This window comes from Metopolophium dirhodum, chromosome 9 (genome assembly GCF_019925205.1).
Source record: "Metopolophium dirhodum isolate CAU chromosome 9, ASM1992520v1, whole genome shotgun sequence".
NCBI classification, from domain to species: Eukaryota; Metazoa; Arthropoda; class Insecta; order Hemiptera; family Aphididae; genus Metopolophium; species Metopolophium dirhodum.
In genome coordinates, this window is record NC_083568.1 from 24,307,530 (window position 1) to 24,328,515 (window position 20,986).

At 32.2% G+C, this 20,986-nt stretch overlaps 2 protein-coding genes across 2 annotated transcripts; one reads left to right on the forward strand and one right to left on the reverse strand.

Annotated features, from left to right (window-relative positions):
• Positions 1-1,174: 1,174 nt before the first annotated feature.
• On the reverse strand, positions 1,175-3,378 carry LOC132953036 (uncharacterized). The gene is made up of 2 exons (XM_061025585.1): positions 3,303-3,378; positions 1,175-2,682 (listed from the first exon to the last, which is right to left on the reverse strand). The coding sequence occupies exons 1-2, from the start codon at positions 3,376-3,378 to the stop codon at positions 1,175-1,177; spliced, it is 1,584 nt and encodes a 527-aa protein (XP_060881568.1).
• A 628-nt stretch (positions 3,379-4,006) lies between these two features.
• On the forward strand, positions 4,007-5,136 carry LOC132953037 (uncharacterized). Its single transcript, XM_061025586.1, has 2 exons — positions 4,007-4,486; positions 4,618-5,136. Exons 1-2 carry the CDS (start codon positions 4,007-4,009, stop codon positions 5,134-5,136), a joined length of 999 nt encoding a protein of 332 aa, XP_060881569.1.
• The last annotated feature ends 15,850 nt before the right edge of the window (positions 5,137-20,986 follow it).

A 20,986-nucleotide genomic window follows, 5' to 3' on the forward strand; every position in this document is an offset into this window, starting at 1 on the left:
CAAGTCACGGTGTCCGGAGAACAAGTGCCGCCATCCCCCCACCCGGGGCACGGCAGAAACCTACGGGTGCCCCATTAGAAATTCTGCCAAAACACAACACACACGTGTACCAACCTACCCAATATAAAAACCTACAGTGCCCTCCCCCACACCCAATGGCCTATGTTGCCGCGGGTTACCCAATAAAAAAAAAAAAAAAAAAAAAAAAAAAAAAAAAAAAAAAAAAAATTTTCTTATTTTATTGTAATTAAAAAACGAATGACTGTAGATACTTGAAAATTTCACTGAATGTTTATATTAGCATTTTATATACACCATAAAATGTTGAAAATATTTTGACTCTTTTTGAGCTGTTTACGGACATTGTCAGTTTTCAATTTTTTTAGTTTTTTTTCTATAAATATCAATAAATTTTTATTTGTTGGGTAAAAAAGCGTGAAAATTTAATATAATGCTCCTGATATATCGTTCTAATAGCAGTTGAAAAATATTAAAAATACATAGGCACAATTTTTTTTTATAAGCATTTAAAGTTCAAATTTTGACAACATTTATCAAATTTATAATTTATTAATTATTTTGTAGTTAAAAATTTATAAATTTTTAACTTTTATGGCTAAGGATTGAAAATTTAAAACAAGGCTCCACGTAAATAGGTTATATATAAATTACTTTATTCACAATAATATCATCAAATATACTTGGTAAAATCATAGGCTGACTGACCGTTTTCGCTCAGAATCGTTTTTCTTATACAATGATATTATATCATTGAATTCAAATTTAACACCATCCATTACAGTGACCCACTTGTAACCTACCGTACAGCAGAGCGACATCCACTTATCCACCTTTTTTTTATTGATCTCATAAAACATCGGCTTCTGTGGCCATTAGTTTACAATTTACAGTGATTAAAAATATTTACAATTACATATTATATATCTTGTGGAAAAGAACTTAAATTAGGTTGTATAGCTGGATTTCTTTTATATACTGTAAGATGTTGTGGATTGATTGGGTGCCAGGTCCTAATGCTTCTCCGATTTGTTGAGATATGTCGTATTTTTTCCTCATGTCATCATATTTTTGGCATTCAGTAATTATATGTTTTACTGTGAGGTCCACTCCACACATTTCGCATATGGGGGGATCATTTTTTTCCATAAGATGCCTATGTGTGATGAAAGTGTGGCCTATTCTTAGACGATTTAATATGGTTTCCATATTCTTTTCTGTTGAGTCCGGGGTTTTTCCATGTCTGTATGTTGTTTTTTATTTGGTTTAACTTTGTATGCTGGTTTATCCATTGTATGAGCCATTTTTGGTTTAGGACTTGTTTGATTTGTTTTTTTTTGTCTTCATGTGTGTATATATTGAGTAGTGGGGTGTCTGGGGAGGAGACAGCTTTTGACGCTTCTAGGTCTGCTTTTACGTTGCCTTGTATGCCGCAGTGTCCAGGAGCCCACATATAGCATATATCCATCCCCATACCACTTGCTTCATGTGTTTTTTCTTGTATTAGTTTGGATATGTCAGATGGATGTGTTGTGTTTTGGATTCCTGTGATGCTGCTAAATGAATCACTGATTACGAGGTAGTTGTTAGGTGTTGTATCTTTATTTTGTATTATGTGCAAGGTCGCATTATATATTTCCAGTGCTTCAGCTGTGTAGATTGAGCATTCGGGGGGTAATTTGTAAGTTGTGATTGTCTTTTCTGCTACTATTGCAATCCCTACGCTGTCTGTTGTTTTAGATGCATCAGTGTAAATATGTTTTCTATCAGGGTATTTTTGTATTATTTCTTGGAAAAGATTTTTGTAGATATTAGGATTTGTGTTGTTTTTTTTATATTCTGTTATTTCGATGTTTGTATTGATTTGCATTAGCCAAGGAGGTATGGTTTGTGGTTCTCTTGGTACTATTTGTTTTATATTTATTTGTAGGTTCTCTGCTTCTTTGTTTGTGTTGTCGATGTATTTGATTGCTGGGTTGTTCTCATTTTTTAATGTTCGGGATGCATAGAGTATATTGTTTTGTGTTCTCCTTATGTCGGGGGATGGTTCATTTGCAATGTTTCTTAGACTCGCTATTGGGCTGGATTTGAAGGCTCCAATTGCTAGTCTTATGCCAGTATTTAGAGGCACATCAATCATTTTTAGGTGTTTAGGATTGGCTGTCCTGAATATTATTGAGCCGTAATCAGTTTTAGACCGGATTAGTGCTCTGTAGATTTTTAATAGTGTAGAAGTTTCACCACCCCATGATGTATGTGAGATAATTTTTATTATGTTGAGTTTTTTTGTGATGGAGTTTTTTACATATTTTAAATGTGGGATCCAGTTTAATTTGGTATCAAAAATTACTCCCAAAATTTTTATTTTATTTTGGTTTGGTATAATGTTGTTATCTATTTTTATCTGGAGTTTACCTTGTTTTCTTTTTTTTGTGAATATGATGCTTTGTGATTTTTGGCTGGAGATGTTGAAGCCCGTTTTATTTAACCATTTTGTTATGTTATTTGCGCTATTTTGTAGTAATTGTTGTACTGTATTTAGGTTGCTGCTTCTGCAAAGTATGTTTAGGTCGTCTGCGAATAGATTTGCATTTACAAGAGTTTCTATTGTTTTAACAATGTCATTTATTGATAGGAGGAAGATCGTGACAGCTAGTGACGACCCTTGGGGAATTCCGTTTTAATGTTTATATAACTACCAAATTATATTTGTGTAAAAGTTAAACTAGTAATAGATTATAGATACATATAAATATGTTATACCTACGCTAAAGACATACAGTAATTATTTTCTTTAGGTATAGAGGTATTCAGTTACAAATATTAATTTATTTACAAAAGTTTATTTTAACAAACAAAAAATGTATTATTTAACCATTAATATTTTTATTAGTGAGTAGTATGAAATAGCCAGTTCTGGCACCCCTCCCCCCCCCCCCGGCTTCGCCCCCTCTCTAGTCACCATGCGCCCTTCCCCCTTCCAATCCCCCCTGCCAGCACTGCCCCTCCCAGCATCTCCCTGCGCCTCCCTGAGCTCCCTCCCCCCACCCCCCCCAGCATGCACCGCCTACGTCATCATGCGCTTCCCTAGTATATATATATATATATATATATTTATATATACCACAGTTTGTACTCTATACATACTATATTATATACGTAAATATACTAAAGTATATATGTTTATATACTAAAGTATATATGTTTATATACTAAAGTATATAGGTACTCTATACATTCTATAGTGTATAGCTATCAATAGAATCGAAATCATGCATCATCACTATCATCATCATCATCATCATCATCATCGCCATCGTACTCATTAACACCGATGGAGTCTATACCGTTAACCAACATCACGAATTAAAATCCATTTTTAGACACCAGAATTATAAGTGAGTTTTATTTATTTACTTACTGTGGGATATTAATTTATTACCTATTATTATTATTATTATTATTATTATTATTATTATTATACGCACTCGCATCGTATAAAATACTGATTAGAAGCCCAACCCGAAGAAGCTAATTTTCTACGAATATTTATTTTCTATAATATACTATTATTTAATCACGGTGGAACTTTAACGTTGAAATGTATCGAGGATAAAAAAAAAGTCGTTTACAATCTATTATATAAAAATAAGTCCGGTTTTCCTCCCTGACGCTATAACTCCAGAACGCACGAACCGATTTCCACGGTTTTGCATTCGTTGGAAAGGTCTTGGGCTCCGTGAGGTTTATAGCAAAGAAAATTCTGGAAAATTCAGGAAAAATTCAACAGAAAAGTGGGGAAATCGTTTTTCACATACAGCGCCATCTATTATACATAGCATGTACTTCAAACCAATAGCAACGGTGCGTGATAAAGTGTTTGACAGATAGTCATTATTCTCTGCTCAGTTAATTTCATTTAAGCTCAGTGTAAATTATGTGGATCGTGCATTTGAAGTTAAATTCAACACTCCGTCCATAGTCCAAAATGCCTAGAGAACGACGTGCGAACATCGGCCGCCGCACAAGACATGCAAGCAAGCAACAAGTCTATTCAAGGAACTTAAGAGAAGAAAGACAAAATATAATAAGAGAAAATGACCGATTGAGACATCGCGTGAGCACACGAAGATCATTGGCATCATACAATCGCTTGGCATTCCAATATGATCCCACTGCGAACTACAGTGATGATGAAAATTTGGATATTGGACGAATGACGACTATATGCCGATATTGCAATGCGTTAAAGTTCAAAAGAGAAACGGTTGGATTGTGCTGCGCAAGTGGAAAAGTCAAACTGGATCCATTACTTACACCACCACAGCCACTGAAAACATTGTTTGATGGAAGTGATCCCGATTCCAGCCATTTTCTTCAACACATCCTTGAATACAATAACTGCTTTCGCATGACTTCCTTTGGAGCTAATATCATTCGAGAAGGCGGCTTCATGCCGACTTGCAAGGTAAAAGATACAACACACATAACCAACACATAATTGCAACACATAACAACTTCATATACACCACACACTACACCATCACACGATTTACAATGTATTCATGAACAAATTTTAATGATTATTTGCAATTACAGATACAAGGTCAAATATATCATTTGCATGGTTCAATGGTGCCAACCACACCAGATGAACCGCATCAATTTCTGCAAATATATTTCATTTCGTCGATGGTGGATCAGCTGAACGTGCGGTGCAATATACAGGGAGCACAACAGTTAAAGAGACGAATTATTGAACAGTTGCAAGCATTTTTTCACGCTAATAATGCTGTGGTTAATATGTTCAAAACAGCATTGGAACGAATGCCATCGGATACGCACAAATTTGTCATAAGAGCGGATTGTACTCCAACAGGTGAACATGTGCGAAGATTCAATGCACCCACCGTTAATGATGTTGCTGCAATTATTGTTGGCGATCCAACTAAATCACGAGACATTGTCGTTCAGCGAAGAAGCAATATCATGCATCGTGTAAACGAGACACATCGTTTGTACGATGCGTTACAATTTGGAAAATCATTGTTTTTCACATGGACAAAAACTCAAAAACTCCGTTGGATAATTTACTACATCATCGGGATTTGTTATTGAATCAACGGATTTGTATGTCACCAAATCGCCAGCAATTTTTGATTGAATAGTGAAATTCAGTGCATGGACATCATTATTCTTTGCTGCAAGAATTGCTCGTTGACTTAACCAAGCATATGTTAGACGTTTTTGTCAAGCGTATTATACGTTGCGTGTTCACGAGTTGGGAAACCATCCGCTTTGTTTGTGTTAACGTCAGACCAAAAAACAAAAAATGTGGTTTACCAAAGAGCACTACAATGAAACAATTAAATAACACTTCATTTTAGTAGGTAATTGAAATGAATTTATTACTGTTGTGAAATGAAATAAATATTTTCCTTTTCAAATATATAACAAAAAAAATTTTTTTTCTTTATCTATAAATCACCAAACGAAATGTTACATAAAACGAATCTGGTGGCGGAACGGAGTTCGCCGGGTCTGCTAGTAATATATACAAAAAATGTTATTTGATATATTTATAGGTATGTTTTCAACAGGATTTTTTTCTTGTAAAAGTTTGCCATTGAAATCTTTGTAACATTTTTTTGTCCAATACACTTCATATTCATCAAGTAGATGCCTCGATTGAGCGTCATCTGGAAAACAGAATTTAAAAATTTAGAAAACCATAGTATTTTTTATTTGTATATATCAAGTGAGCCTTACTGAGTTGTAGAATCTCAGTGTCGGATACATAATATGTTATATCCAATGCAGTGGGTGATCGACATGGGAAGGGTTGGTTCGGATCGAAATCGAATGCATCGGTAAATAATGGTGGTGATAACTAATATAAAATTAAGCTTAATTATAAAAAGGGTAAAAAAATCAAAAAATCTATATGTCACTTACTAGAGGCGAGTTAAATGTTGTAGGTTTTGTAGAGCTGTCGAAAAATGATCCAGATGATCCCGACATATTTATTTTTATATGTGTGCCGAACGTCCATGGATGTATGTATTGGATAACTTTATGTTTTTAACGTATATTATATATTATATAAGTGTATCGTCATTATGAATTTATGGTTAATGTTGAATTATTCGGGTGGACAAATAGATTTATTAGGAACATATTATGAAATTCTGTGAGGATAGTACAAAAAAAAAGAGAATAATCTTTTATAATAATACTGATGGGATAGATGGAATTTAACATTAAATAAAATATGGTTGGTAAATAAAGCTATTGGTAAATCTACACTATCGCTTCTATTGAAACGGTTTTCTGCCTCCCGATAACCATATTCAGTAATTGGATGGTACGTCTTTCACACCCAGTGATCGCAATCGGGGTGGACGTAAAATGATAACGGTCGACCAGTCTCATCTATTCGCGCATTCACGAGCTCGGCATATCTTGCAAAAATCGAATAGTTGCAGAAAAATAGACGTAAATACGTACGCGGGCTAAATAATCCTGAAACGTATGATATATAAATATATAATTATATCAAATTTAACTGTATGATTACACATTACAAAATACAAACTAAAATGCCCAGCTTCTTAAACAAAAAAAACTATTTAAAATATTTAGCTCATTAAAGATAAGGATTATTCAAAGATACCAAATTGTCAATGTTTAATAAATTTGGCTAGATGTTAAATCAAAAAAAAAAAAATTGAAGGAGGATGTTGGCGCCCGCAGGCAAATGCATTTTAGGAAACCAAAAAAAAATTTTGAAAAAATTTAACTGTAGGAATACACATTAATAACCACATTGACGAAACCCGTCGGAGGGATGTGACCGCGTCGTCAAAAGGCGTGAAGGAGCCGCCCTCGCGACATATGGCTAAAGGTGCAATAACCCCCGAGGGAATGGTCTTATACTCCCCGTCACACAGTGGTTATCAATGTAGTAATACAGTAATACAGATTACAAAGTCCAAACTAAAATGCACCGCCGTGAAGTTGGCCTTTAATTTTTTTCAAAAAAAGTTTTGCACAGTGCCAATAGTTTGCAAGTAATTAGCAAGAATTTGCAAGTCCAATCCCAGAATTTGCAAGTCAAAAACAAAGGAGTTATAAGGGGTGGAACCGAGGAAGGGCTAACTTCACGCAGCCCTGACTTGTTGTCAGAAACTTTCAAAACTGGTGTCAAAACACTCGTTAAAATTAGCAAGAATTTGCAAGTCCACTCCCGAAATTTGCAAGTCAAAAATCATATATTTTTTTAGTATTATCATTCTCTTATTTTAGAAGTTATAGGGGGGGGGGAACAAATTTTACCACTTTGGAAGTGACTCTCGCGCAAACTATTCAGTTTAAATAAAATGATATTAAAAACCTCAATATCATTTTTGAAAACCTATCCATAGATACCCTCACGTATGGGTTGGATGAAAAAAAATTGTTGAGTTTCAGTATGGGCAACCCCTAAAATGTATTTTTTTCTATTTTTGTGGGGAAATCTTAATGCGGTTCATAGAATACATCTACTTACCAAGTTTTAACTTTTAACAGTATAACTCTCATAGTTTCGAAGAAAAGTGGCAGTGACACCATGATGGACAGACAGACAGACATGACGAATCTATAAGCATTCCGTTTTTTGCTACGGAACCCTAAAAAAAACAGAATTTTAAACTTAATAATATGATTTTGAAGATTTTTTAACCATAACTTCCAAAGAAAATTTAACCGACTTTTTTTAAAAGTGCCATTATTATGCTTATAAAAACACACATTTTAAAAAACAAAATTCACAAAAACCGCTTTGGAGCTAAATAAACTGGTATGGTTTCAATAATTCATATTTTCATGTATTACTTATCTCTTAAATCTCTAGAAAAACAAGTGTTAAATAAACATTATAATTTATAATATTACATTTGACATATTAAAAATGAATACATTGATATCTTTAGAAGTATATTTTAATTTTTTTTTCTTATTATCAAAATAAATTACTGTACATATTAATTAAATAGCTATCAAGCTGAAACTCATAACTATGTTAATACCAATGTTAATTTGTTACAAACCTAATGATTCTAAATAATTATTTGTGGTGGACTAGTTTTAAAAGTGTCTGACAACAAGTCAGTGCTGGGGTGGAAAACTTTGAAAAATCGTAGTGGTCGGAATTTTGACTTGCAAATTTCGGGAGTGGACTTGCAAATTCTTGCTAATTATAGCAAATGTTTTGACACCAGTTTTGAAAGTATCTGACAACAAGTCAGGGCTGGGGTGGAAATCTTTGAAAAATCGTAGGGGTGAGATTTTTGACTTGCAAATTTCGGGAGTGGACTTGCGAATTCTTGCTAATTATAACGAGTGTTTTGACACCAGTTTTGAAAGTTTCTGACAACAATTCAGGGCTGGGGTGGAAATCTTTGAAAAATCGTAGGGGTAGGAATTTTGACTTGCAAATTTCGGGAGTGGACTTGCAAATTCTTGCTAATTATAACGAGTGTTTTGAAACTAGTTTCATAAGTTTTAGTGAACATGTAAGGGCTGGGAAAAATACTTTGAAAAATCGTAAGGGTGAGATTTTTGACTTGCAAATTTCGGGAGTGGACTTACAAATTCTTGCTAATTATAACGAGTGTTTTGACACTAGTTGCATAAGTTTTGGAGAACAAGTACGGGCTATGTGAAGTTAGCCCTTCCTCGGTTCCACCCCTTATAACTCCTTTATTTTTGACTTGCAAATTCTGGGATTGAACTTGCAAATTCTTGCTAATTACTTGCAAAATATTGGGACTGTGCAAAACTTTTTTTGAAAAAGTGTAAGGGCCAACTTCACGGACGTCTTATATTCATCACTAGATAATTCACGGTTAATGTTGGATAAGCCACACACATTTTCAAGCGCACCAGGGAAATCGTCATCTTGCGGAAGCCTGCACTTGAACCCATCAAGCAACGCTTCTGGCGTCGCAGTCAGCCCATATTCTTGTGGGTGTGTAATCACAATCAATATATTATATCAATCCTCGTACATTTGTCAAAACGTCCCAATAACCATGCGACACATTCACCTGATAAAAATATCGTTTTTCCCGATATCATACCGCTCGTATACTATATGGTTAAGCATGAAATCCTTTATATGATCTTTATACGGTTCAAGTACTGCATGCCTGCGCAAGTGGAACTCTGGCCTGATGTCGCGTGTATCGAATGAATTCATTATCATTATTTATTTTAAAAATATAATACATGGTTAATTATAACTTATAACGTATACACTGTGTGCTTATAATTTGCAATCTGCCGATGTTTTTATGGGTTATGTCCTAAGGGTGAGTAATAAAGAGATAACTGAATACGCTTATTTGTGAGACGATTTTTTATACATTACGAATAATGGGATTTTATTCAACATATATTATCGATTGTTACGCCTGCACTAAAATAATAATAATAATAATAATAATATTAATAATTCTATGGAATTTAACTTTAAATCGATTTAAAATTACACGTATAACTATATAAGAAATACATAAATGCTGAACGTTAAACTACACCACGCTGACGATCCACGGTTAACATATATTTTTACTGCGATGTATACTGATATGTGAGCTGTCTAATAATTATCATAGTTGATAGTTTTATTTAATATTCGTAGTGGTATAAGTTAGGTCGATATAAAAACATTCTGTTTAATATTTTTTTACTGATTTATTAATATATTATTCATACATATTATAATATTTTCTAGAAAAAATATTCTACAAGGATATTTTATAGAAAATTTAGTAAAATCGTTTTCCTTGTATTATATTTCATCATAAGGCGATGACGAAGCAATGGATTGGCTGTCTAAGACCAATGTTCGCCTTTAAATATATTATGAGCTCTTCTTATTATTATTATCTTTGTTATTGTTAATTTTATTTATTAGTTTATTAGCTTATTGTAAATCTATCTACTCTAGTACTCGTTACTTTGCTAATTTAATGTTTAATGTTTATTTAGTTTTATTTTATGTTTATTTAATTTTGCTTTTCACCAATAAACCTACGCCATATGCAAGAAAAAAAAAAAAAAATATTTCATCTAAACACTATAATAATATTATTATTATTATTATATTAATTTTGTATCACAGTCTACAGCTCGCTATTTAGATATTATAATTTGTATTATTATTCTGTGATAGCTTCATCGTACAACCTATAATCATGTAACATAAACAGTTACTGGTAGACCATCACTTAGGTTAGGAGTGTCTTGTCCGTAAGCGCATAAACCGCTACTTGACATTATTAGGGTTTTAAGTATAATTATTTTACCTGTTATAAGTACTATAAATATGAATTTATTAAAATGTTCCATCGATTTTCAATCACTAGTGCATTCGGTGGAAGAGAACTCAAATCCGGAATATCATGTGTATTCAAGCTTTTTATCAAGGTTGAAAACATATGATTCGCGTTCGCCACAATCATACCAAGATAAATATTCATTGGCTAAATGTGGATTCACTTGAATTGGTACAGTCAAGGAAAAAAATGATGAACCATGGAGTCAACACGCCTTGCATAACCCTAAATGCGTATTTTTATTATTATGATGTAAAGGCATACAATTTATTGAAAATGTTAAAATGAATTTATCAATAATAATCGAGTTAGAAGCTGCAAATCTGAATCATATGATAACATTGATTGACGAACAACTATAATAATATGTCACCTATGTAAATTATACTGTAATAAGCTATATATCATGTATATTTTATTGAATAAATATTAAAATATATTAAACAATTTAAGTGCTATATACTTGGTATCCTTCTAAATGAATATATATTATACATATTATTTATGGTATATACACCGATAACTGTTATACGTTACGTACTAGCATTTTTTAAATTATTAGTAGGTATATTAAATATTTATTATAATAATAATAATTATAATTATTATTTACAATTTAGTCCTTCAACGACGTATAGTTTGATTTGATATTGGCGTGTGTTGATTGTAATTATTAATTCTGTTGTTCCTATTTGTATCAGTTCGTTGTTGCCAGCGCCTGTTATAATTATTTGTTCTTTGGGTTTAGTGACTTGTTTATTTTTTATTAGGGAATAATCTATACATGATATATTTGAGCCTGTGTCTATAATTGCATTTTGTTCGTTGCCGTCTAGTTTTATTTTTATGGAGAGCACTCTTTGTTTTCGTTCCCTATCTGAATCTACGCTTATATTTTGATTGTTGATTTCGATTTCATTTTTGTGTTGAATTAGCTGGTTTTTCGTTTCTATGGCTTTCTCGTCTTCTTGTATAGGCCGGTTCCGATATTCCCTTATGTATTTTCCGCATATTTCACAAAACATAACGTTTCCCCCCTCGCTCCAATACTGTTCTTTGTCATCGTAGTCGTCTAGTATGTCCTTGGACCTGGACAAATATTCGCAGTCTTGAGTACCATATTGTGGATTTATCTGTTTTAAAATTATTGTCGGTTTTATTTTTCTCTATAGGGTTTTGTTGGGATAATTTTAAGCGATCGAAACATTCGTGTAAGAAATGGTCTACATTTTCTTCTATAGTATTAAAGTTGGGAAAAACTGTGTTTATTGTTATGTTATTGAATTGGCGTGGGTTATATGTTTCTGTTATGATTCCTGGTGTCCAATGGCAATTTTTATTGAATATCCCTATGTTTTTCCTATTTAATTTCCAGTAAATTATGGCATTTGTATATTCGGAATTTTCGTGTATTAAATATAAGTTGAAATTGAATTGGTCACAGATAAACGCTAGATCGTCATCTTTAAGATAGTAGCCAGATTTTCAATTAGGAGTTCCGAGCATATTTAATAATTCTACTGTTTTTCTATATATACCATGTTGTTTAAGGCATATTCGTAGTGCGTGGGCACCACAGTCACCGTCTCCGGGTACGTTTTCCGTTTTTATGAATGAACCGGCGATTTATGAGATTTCATTTTTTTAATTTATCGTTAGTTGTGTTATTGAAATTTTTTCCTAACGTGATATTACTAGTTTGTGAACCATTGTTTTTTAAATATTTATTTTGTTTTTCATCGTCATTGTTTGGTAGTAGGCATATTAAAATTTTTATTTGCGTGTCTTGAAATTAAACTTAATCATAGTAGAAATAACGTTCCAATTCTTTTTGTCTCGTCCAGTGCAGATTTTGGGTAATGCTAAAGTAGTAATATTATTCTCTATACAAAATTTTCTAGAGTAAGCTAGTGTTCTGAAAATGTTAGTGTACGCTGGTTTATCGTAATATTCATTTTTTTGTTATGAGGTATAGAACCTATTGTCTTCCGTTTTTAAAATAAGCAATTTTTTTGGTTTTTTTTCTTTGGTGTATTAAATTTTGAACGTTGTTAAATTTATTTCTAAATTGTAATGCGATCCCCTTCGACATAGTAAGACCACAAGTTTCACACGCACGTCGTACATCAGTCAGCGACATTAGATACAACCTAATAGTCGATTTTAAAAATAAAAACATACAAATCGATAATAATTCTAAACAAAAGAGTGAACTACCAATGCATCTACTCAAAATTCAAAAAACTCTTCACAGTCGGGAGCCGACGGCGGTGACCGGTAGGAAGCCTAAAAACAGCTGCAATCTCATTCGCAAAAATATTTTAAATAATACAGCTCGCCAGATAAATTGAACAGGACCATGTACAATATGAAAGTCCTCAGACCATTCCACAAGTCTTTAAGTCGGATAAATCAAGTCATCACTAGATCATCAAAGGCTACAGAGAACTCAAAATGTCCAGACAGTGCAGAACCATCAGAAATTTCCAAATCTCTTGACGTCCAAAATCTTCCTCAAGCAAGTTCTTATATTCAAAACCTTAATAAATTGGCGTTCCGAATCAAAATATTAGAACAAGCATTACTATTTGAACTAGTACTAAATAAGTACAATTATGAAACACAGAACATTATCTCCATAATAAACACAGCCTTAGATGGTAAAATTCACACTAGTGTCCTTACTCCACAGCACGTTATTAAAGAACTTCTCAAAATTTAGGTAGACTTGCCAATTGTAAATACTTTTCCGTTGGAAATAAATACAGAATCACTTAAAGATATTCTCCGAACCTCTGAAAAAACCATATTCTTTAAAGACAATTATCTTATCTATGTAATAGAAATTTCACTAACTTCCATTGAAGAATATAGTATATGTATATCATCCAATACCTTTACCAATACCTCACAGTGAACAAACCATTTTCTTAGTCGACCCTGAAATAGATTATTTAGGTGTGAGCAGTATGGTATCACCCGTATTGGACAATACGTGGTAAACCAACTATACGCCTTACCCTCGTATTCTCTAGTTAATGACACTCTCTAAAGTTAATTAGAATGGCACTGTTAACTCGTAGAGGTACGATGGTACGATGGTTGCACCCAAAAACCGCACACTTTTGATTTTAGCCCTAAAAAGGTCGATAGCCAAAAACCTCACAGCTTAACGGTCATTGTATAACAAATTACCGTACATTTATAGTGGGTTAAAACCGCACACTATTTTTAGTAAAAATAGTGAAAAGATAAGATTATATGATATGTACTATTGTTTCAATTTTGGGAAGAATTTTTACGTGACGGAGATCGTATAAAGTTTTTTAAAAAACGTCGGCAGTCGGTTTCAACCAATCAAACTGAAAGTTTTAATTTTTTTTAAAATTGATATTTAAATTTTTTTAATATACCTATACATTTTTTTTAAATTAATATTTTAAATTATTGAATTTATACATTTTTAAGTTGACATTTTTTTAAAATTGATATTTAAAATTTTTAAATAAAATTTAAAAAAAAATAGAACAAATTATTAATTGTACATATACACGTGCGTTTTTTGTTTATCGACCTTTTTGGGGTCAAAATCATAACTGTGCGGTTTTTGGATACGACAATTTCTAAAATTGTGCGGTTTTGACCTATTAAATGTGTGCGGTTTTAACCTACCAAAAGTGTGCGGTTTTGACCTGTATTTTATCAAAAGTGTGCGGTTTTTGCAGTCAACGGATGGTATGCGCTTGTCAATTCTTAGTTCGTTCCTATCTAGTTGAAATGACTCAAAGATTACATATACCTTGGCACTATTCAGTTTAATAAAACTTCATTGACACATAGTACGTATATCCCGGCGCTGTTCCTATAAAAAGGTAAGAACGTAAGAATGACTAAAATAATGTTTATCTCGGGTTTTTAGGTCGGAAACACTTTTATTGTATTAAAACAAATTAATATAAATAAGACACTTAGCAAATTCAGATCGCCTAGCCCGTACTACGATCGGCGTTTCACACGCACGTCGTACCTACGTCCTCGCCGAATCACTCAGCGACAACGGGGCCCCCGTGCCTGCGCGTACGGCGGTGTTGTATAGAAAATATTATTGTCGCCTCATCACATATTGCTTCGCTGGCCTGACCTATGTCAATAATTTACAATTTAAAATATTCCCACCTATATCACATATATATTAAATAATATTATTTTGACGACTGTCTGCAATATATGACAATTCTATAGTATATACTTAAGCAGTGGCGGCTCATGCTAAGGTGCGATGGTGCGACCGCACTCCCTATGTACATTTTAAAATAAAATTATATTCGAAATTATACTTCTCATGGTAATTAAATAGGAATCATGATGGTCTGTATTTCTTACGAAATAATTTTAATAATTCCAAATTGTACTGTAAAATAATAATATTAAATTTGAAGAAAAAAATATCATCTTAACCAGGAAATTATTCCATTGCAAATAAGAAATAATCTAAAAATTAAACGAAAGCCGAGCGACCAATGTCTGTAACAGTGTAACATCGTACTTTCGTGTATACTGTGTAGATACAGTATGGTGCGGCGGCCCGAGGCGCACACAAAATATGTGTGTTATACGGGTTATAATATTATCAAATTATGATTATATTGAGATGTGTCGCAACTCGCAACGGCGGCGGCACACGGCAGCGGCGGGACTATAATATTATTTTGGTGCGGTAATTTTCGTAGCACATTTCCGGCGGCGACCTGTACTCTATTGTATCTATGGGCATAAGCACGATTTGTGGAAATCAACAACGGGGACTGGCGTCCGCGGGTCGCGGCAGCGTGGCGAGACAATACTATATACTAATATACTATTACTGTGCGATAATTCTCGTTGTACGTTTACGGCGGCGACCTGCGATTTTGTATTTACAGGGTAAATTAATTAACAGAGTTCGATATTTACGTCTAATTATAGCTATAGAAATACCGACCAATAGCAATGATTGTGAAGTAGGTACTTGTATCCATATCAGACATGATAATACATGTATTGCATTATTAATATTTATTTTAATGAATATATAATTTTATGAGTAGGTAATATAAATATTATTAAAGTTATAGTTATTAATATTATTAAAGTTATAATTAATGTTAGTCAGTGCCTCAGTGACATTGAAGTCAAATTGTACAGGTGAGGTCAATCATAGATTTAGTATTCATCTGAGATCGGTGGTGGGTGGGGCTACTTCCACTTCAAAAAAAAATTTATCGCACTACCATATGAAACTACCACGAGCAGCCACTGTACTTAAGTATATATACGTATATACTATAGTATGTATATAGTATATACTTGTAACGAAAACGAAATGCCTCATAGAAGATAAACAACTGATCAACGCACCGCCAGGCGACATCGGCACCGCCGAAGCAGCCGGAAACACTATTTTCATTCAATAGAGCGCGCTGGTCATGAACGATGAATTCCGCACCAGGACCTACACCATGAATACCATAGGGAAATACCGACCGCTCTAAATAATCACAGAACCGGGAAGTAACATATAAGCGGGCCCGGCAGCCACATCAACACGGTCCGATCTCCGACTCTATAGTCTTTGTAAGTAATTGCCTAGTGTAAGTAACTATTCTTGGCCACCCTCGGGAAGGTTAGAATAGTCAAAGCACTCGGTGTCTCGGCCTAGACTTACGAAAGCCACTGTCGCCCCCGCACAACTTTTATCCGTGTATATCGTTCTCGGCCACCCGACGACCGGGAAGGTTAGAACTATTACATACGCCCGCCGCCGTCGTACCACCGTATTACCAGGGGTAGGACACTTCTCGGCGGCGGGCTGATAATAGAGAATCAACCACTGCAGGTCCGCAGTAGGGGCATGTATCTGGGAAAATATGAAATCTTAACGTTTTCATTTTTGGTAGCACTGAATTTGCCATGATACGACGTTTTATTGTGATCTCAATTATATTAACGTATTAGAATTTTTTAAAATAATTCTATATTAATAGTTAATACCACTTTTTATTTATTTTTGTAATTTAATTGTATCAATATGAATGAAATACCTGAACATGTATTCACATAGTCAGATATGTTATTTTATTTCAAATTTTTTAAAATCTATGGTAAGTAGTAACATAATTAAGGTACCTAAAAATAAAAAAAATTGTATTTATAATATTGTATTAAATATTTGTATTTATATTCAAATACTTAGTGAGTAATCGCAAAGGGCATTTTTATACTAGTATTTTAAAAGTATTTTTAATACTGCTTTATTCCAATACTAGTATTAACTATTAGTTGTGTCCGGATGTCCGGTGAAGAGTTAACTCATTGTTTTAAAGCAATTAAATTAAAATAGTACATTTTATCGTATAAAAGTATGCCATATTTATTTTTCGTATATTAATGGTCAAACTGTTAAATGAACTGGCCCTACTGCGGACCTGCAGTGACTGACTCAAGCCTTCGTCCTATGCTGCCTGTATAAATTTTTATCAGTGTCCATTCTGATTGTTATATTCTGTGGTATTACTGAATATCACTCATCACTGCCACGTGCCCGTATCGATGCCGCCGCGGTTACCTACTCTAATACGGTTGCCGACAGTGCCGTGCGGGCGAACTCACGTATTTATTTTATCACGGATCATAACAACCTCGAATCCACCAAGACTTAAGTACCGTGACTACATGATATATATATTTATATATTGTGATTAGGAATGTAATAATGTCATAGAAACACGCGATTTAATATGGTATTCAATTGTGATGAACACTTCACGAGAAAGTGTTAATCGTCGTCACTTGGTGTAAATTTCTGTTTATATTCATAAAATATATCTATATTTAACATTGTATAAAATATTCATATTTAAGAAGAAATAAAAATTTACATGATTACCATAAATAAATCTGTTATAATTATAATTATTTATAAATGATAACAGATTTATTTATGGTAATCATGTAAATTTTTATTATATGTAATCCAAATAGGAACGAAATATTTTTAAACATACTTTAGTATATATACGTATATACTATAGTATATATAGAGTATATACTATAGTTTGTAACGTCTCGCACGATAGCCTACCCAGATTCGGCGTGGAGCGTACATTGACGAAAACCGGCAATAGGTCGCCAACCCACAGCCGAGATTTGGAAATCGGAGCATGCGGGATTTATATAATATATTTTTATATAATATATTAGATTTTAAAATAATTAACAACTGGTTTATAAGATATTATTAAATATTTATTTGAATAAAGGATATTGTGATAATTAAGTTTCTAGCAAAGAAAAGCCACATGGCATAAATACTTTGCCCCAAAAGAGTCACCTTAGAAAAAAAACCATGACACATAACATTGGTTCTATACCAATGTATATTTGGGTACTATGTCAAGTGTTCGAAAGTCATGTGTTAGAAAGTCAAGTGTTATAAATTTAAGTCTCATAAGAGTCATGTGTTATAAAACTGATTTCTCATAAAAATCATGTGTTATAATATAATATTATTAGAGTACCTACATACATACATGTTCCTTATCGTTTAATCGTTTTAGCTAAATATTATCTTTATTTGTTATCGGGGCGGCGTGGTGATGCACAATTATATCGTGCAAGAGGCAGTTAAGAATATAGTTTGTCATTAGTAACTCAGTCTACGAAAACGAATGTCGAATAGTCACTCAGTCTACAAAAAGTTATTTTTTAAAGTTTTTGTATAATTTAATGAAAATGGAATTAAGTTTGACCTTCACTCCGTTCATTCATGAGAAGCGTGATACATTGGATATTAATGGCTATTTATATATTATATATGCAATAGACAATGTCAACGAAAAATTGACGATATTCTTGTATATTATTGGATTTGTCGATGCGGACAATATATGTCCTTTTTTTTAAATTGATTAACTTTAATATTTTAATTCACACATAATATATAGTTAATTCAATTTTTTATATCTACTGTAATTTTTATAATAGGTACATAACTTTTATGACATATAATTTTTATGAGAAATATATTTTATAACATTTGATTTTTATGACACTTAATATTATAATATCTGACCTTATAACACATGACTTTCTAACACTAGACCTAGATTCGTATATTTGCACCGGGTCCCCATAGCGGTTACCGGCGTAAATAATAATAATACCAGGTACATAAATATGTATCTATATGTATAACATATATAATATGTATATACACAATACTCAAAACGTTTGGTTCTTATAACTCCATGTAATAATAATAATAATAATAATAATAATAATAATATTCATTTCACATACAGGGAGAATACCGGCCAAGGTGTTATTTCATATGTATTTATTTGAATAATAATAATGTTACCGTCATGGTGACAAGGCGAGGGGGGGAGGGGGGTTAAGCGGAAGGGGCCAGAACTGGCCTATTTCATTCATACTACTTTAGTGAATTCTGTACTGGTAATAGTATTATTATGACATATTATTGAATTATATTTATATATTAGTTTAATCATTTGCACATTTATTGATTTGCTTTGTATATTATTGTTTAATATTTTTAATTTTAATTATTTGTCCGAAGATTTTAATTGTCCCGTTTAGGGAGTCAACGTTCTATGATAAGGGTGAGAAGGCACCGGGGGAGGGGGGGGGGGATATCCTGAATTCGTAAATACTGTTCCTAAGTAAACATGTTTGAAAAAAATATTTACAACCAATGATCGCAACTATTCACGATTCGAATAAAATTTAAATTTATTTTAATTTTTTTTTCATATTTACATAAAATTAAAGTACCTATCAAACTTACTTTTATATTAACAACAATTATTATACAGTAGAAAGTATTATTAATAAGATACTCACTGTATAAGGTAATGTGAAATGTATAGGTATGTTGTTAAATAAAATATAATAATATTTACCGATACAGTTTTTTCGAGTAAATTTTGGATCTAAAATAATTTATAGTTAATAAAACATGTTATATTTAAAAAATGATTTAAAATGATTGGCTTTGAATAGAACAAAAAAAACCAGTTTTCAATGTATTAGGTTTACTTAACATATTTAAATTTGTGTACAGCAAAACGAATTTTACTATATTATTTTATTTTATTACTAGATTGATATATCTAAGCATTGTCTAATCCAAATCTGTATATATAAAAATTTCGTGTCACGATGTATGTTCGCGATAATCTCCGAAACTACTGGACCGATTTTGATGAAATTGTTTACACCGTGTGTAATTTAGTCCAACTTAAAAGATAGGATAGTTTTTATTTCAATTTTTTTAATATTTTAAATATTTTAATTAACTTTTTAAAAAATTTGTATAATTGCATGGTGTATTTCGGGTTTTCCCGTGACCGACCGCGACAGTATCTATATAGCTATATAGCTATCTATATAGCTAACTGTAATCTGACTTTTTTTCTATTGTGTGTGTTTTATCGTCGGCGGCGTGTAGATATGAATTGTTCCGAGAATTATCTCCATAATATATAGGATAGTTTTTATCTCAATCTGTATATGTAAAAATTTCGTATCACAATGTATGTTCGCGATAATCTCCGAAACTACTGGTAATATATAGGATAGTTTTTATCTCAATATTATTTTTTGCATTGCAATTATTGTAATAAAGAAAGTTATCGAATTTTCGAGAAATGTTCAAAGGTATAAATTGCGAAGTTCGGTACGACGTATTCATCAGTTAATATAAAGCGCCACATATCTAAGCATTGTCTAATCCAAATATTATGTATAATAATATTATCTAGGTCAACTTATATGCTTTTATTGATATTTAAATATTAACGGGAGTATTTTAATATTGCAGTAATTTGGAATATTATAACTAGCTTAAAAATTAAATAGCAATGGAATCCATTCGAGATACTTATAGTCACCTAGATTCTGACCTTAATGTTTGGAAATGTGTAAATCGGAGTTAACAATAGATAATTAGTTTTGCTGAACTTAAATTTTCTGTCGTAGGTGCCTACGCTTGTAACTAATCAAGGAAATGAATGCGGGTGAGTCATTATCTAAGTATGTTATAAAGTAAAATATCATAAAAACTTATTAAATTTTTATAATAATTATCATTATCATCTAAAATATATTTAATGGTTTATAAAAAATATTTTATATTTCAAAAATGATGAGGTAGCAATACATTTGGTACCTACAAAAATATAAAATGATCATGTTGTTAAATTATCTTTACAATTATAAAATATAAATAATTTCATACTGTGGTTATAATAAATTGTTGGTTATTGTTTAGATTGGGTTATAATATTATTAAGAAAACTATACATAGTATAACAGTTATAACAATTATAGCAATTAACAAACGTCTAAATATTTTTATTTAAAATAATCATAGCTGCATATAATTTAGTTACTAAAACAGTCTACTGTACCTAAATAATATCTTTATGATGGTATAAATTAACTCTACAGTTGGCCGATATAAACTATGTTAGTCAACCTAAAATACTAAATACCTATAACCATAATATTGTGCTTGCTGATAGATT

Excerpts from the sequence above, each read along its gene's own strand:
- LOC132953036 (XM_061025585.1), bottom strand. The coding sequence starts at position 3,378 with ATGTTGGTTAACGGTATAGACTCCATCGGTGTTAATGAGTACGATGGC. Across the intron at positions 2,683-3,302 it reads TGATGATGATGATGATGATA|GGTCGTCACTAGCTGTCACG; the intron begins GTGATGATGCAT and ends GAATTCCCCAAG.
- LOC132953037 (XM_061025586.1), top strand. The coding sequence starts at position 4,007 with ATGCCTAGAGAACGACGTGCGAACATCGGCCGCCGCACAAGACATGCA. Across the intron at positions 4,487-4,617 it reads GCTTCATGCCGACTTGCAAG|ATACAAGGTCAAATATATCA; the intron begins GTAAAAGATACA and ends TTGCAATTACAG.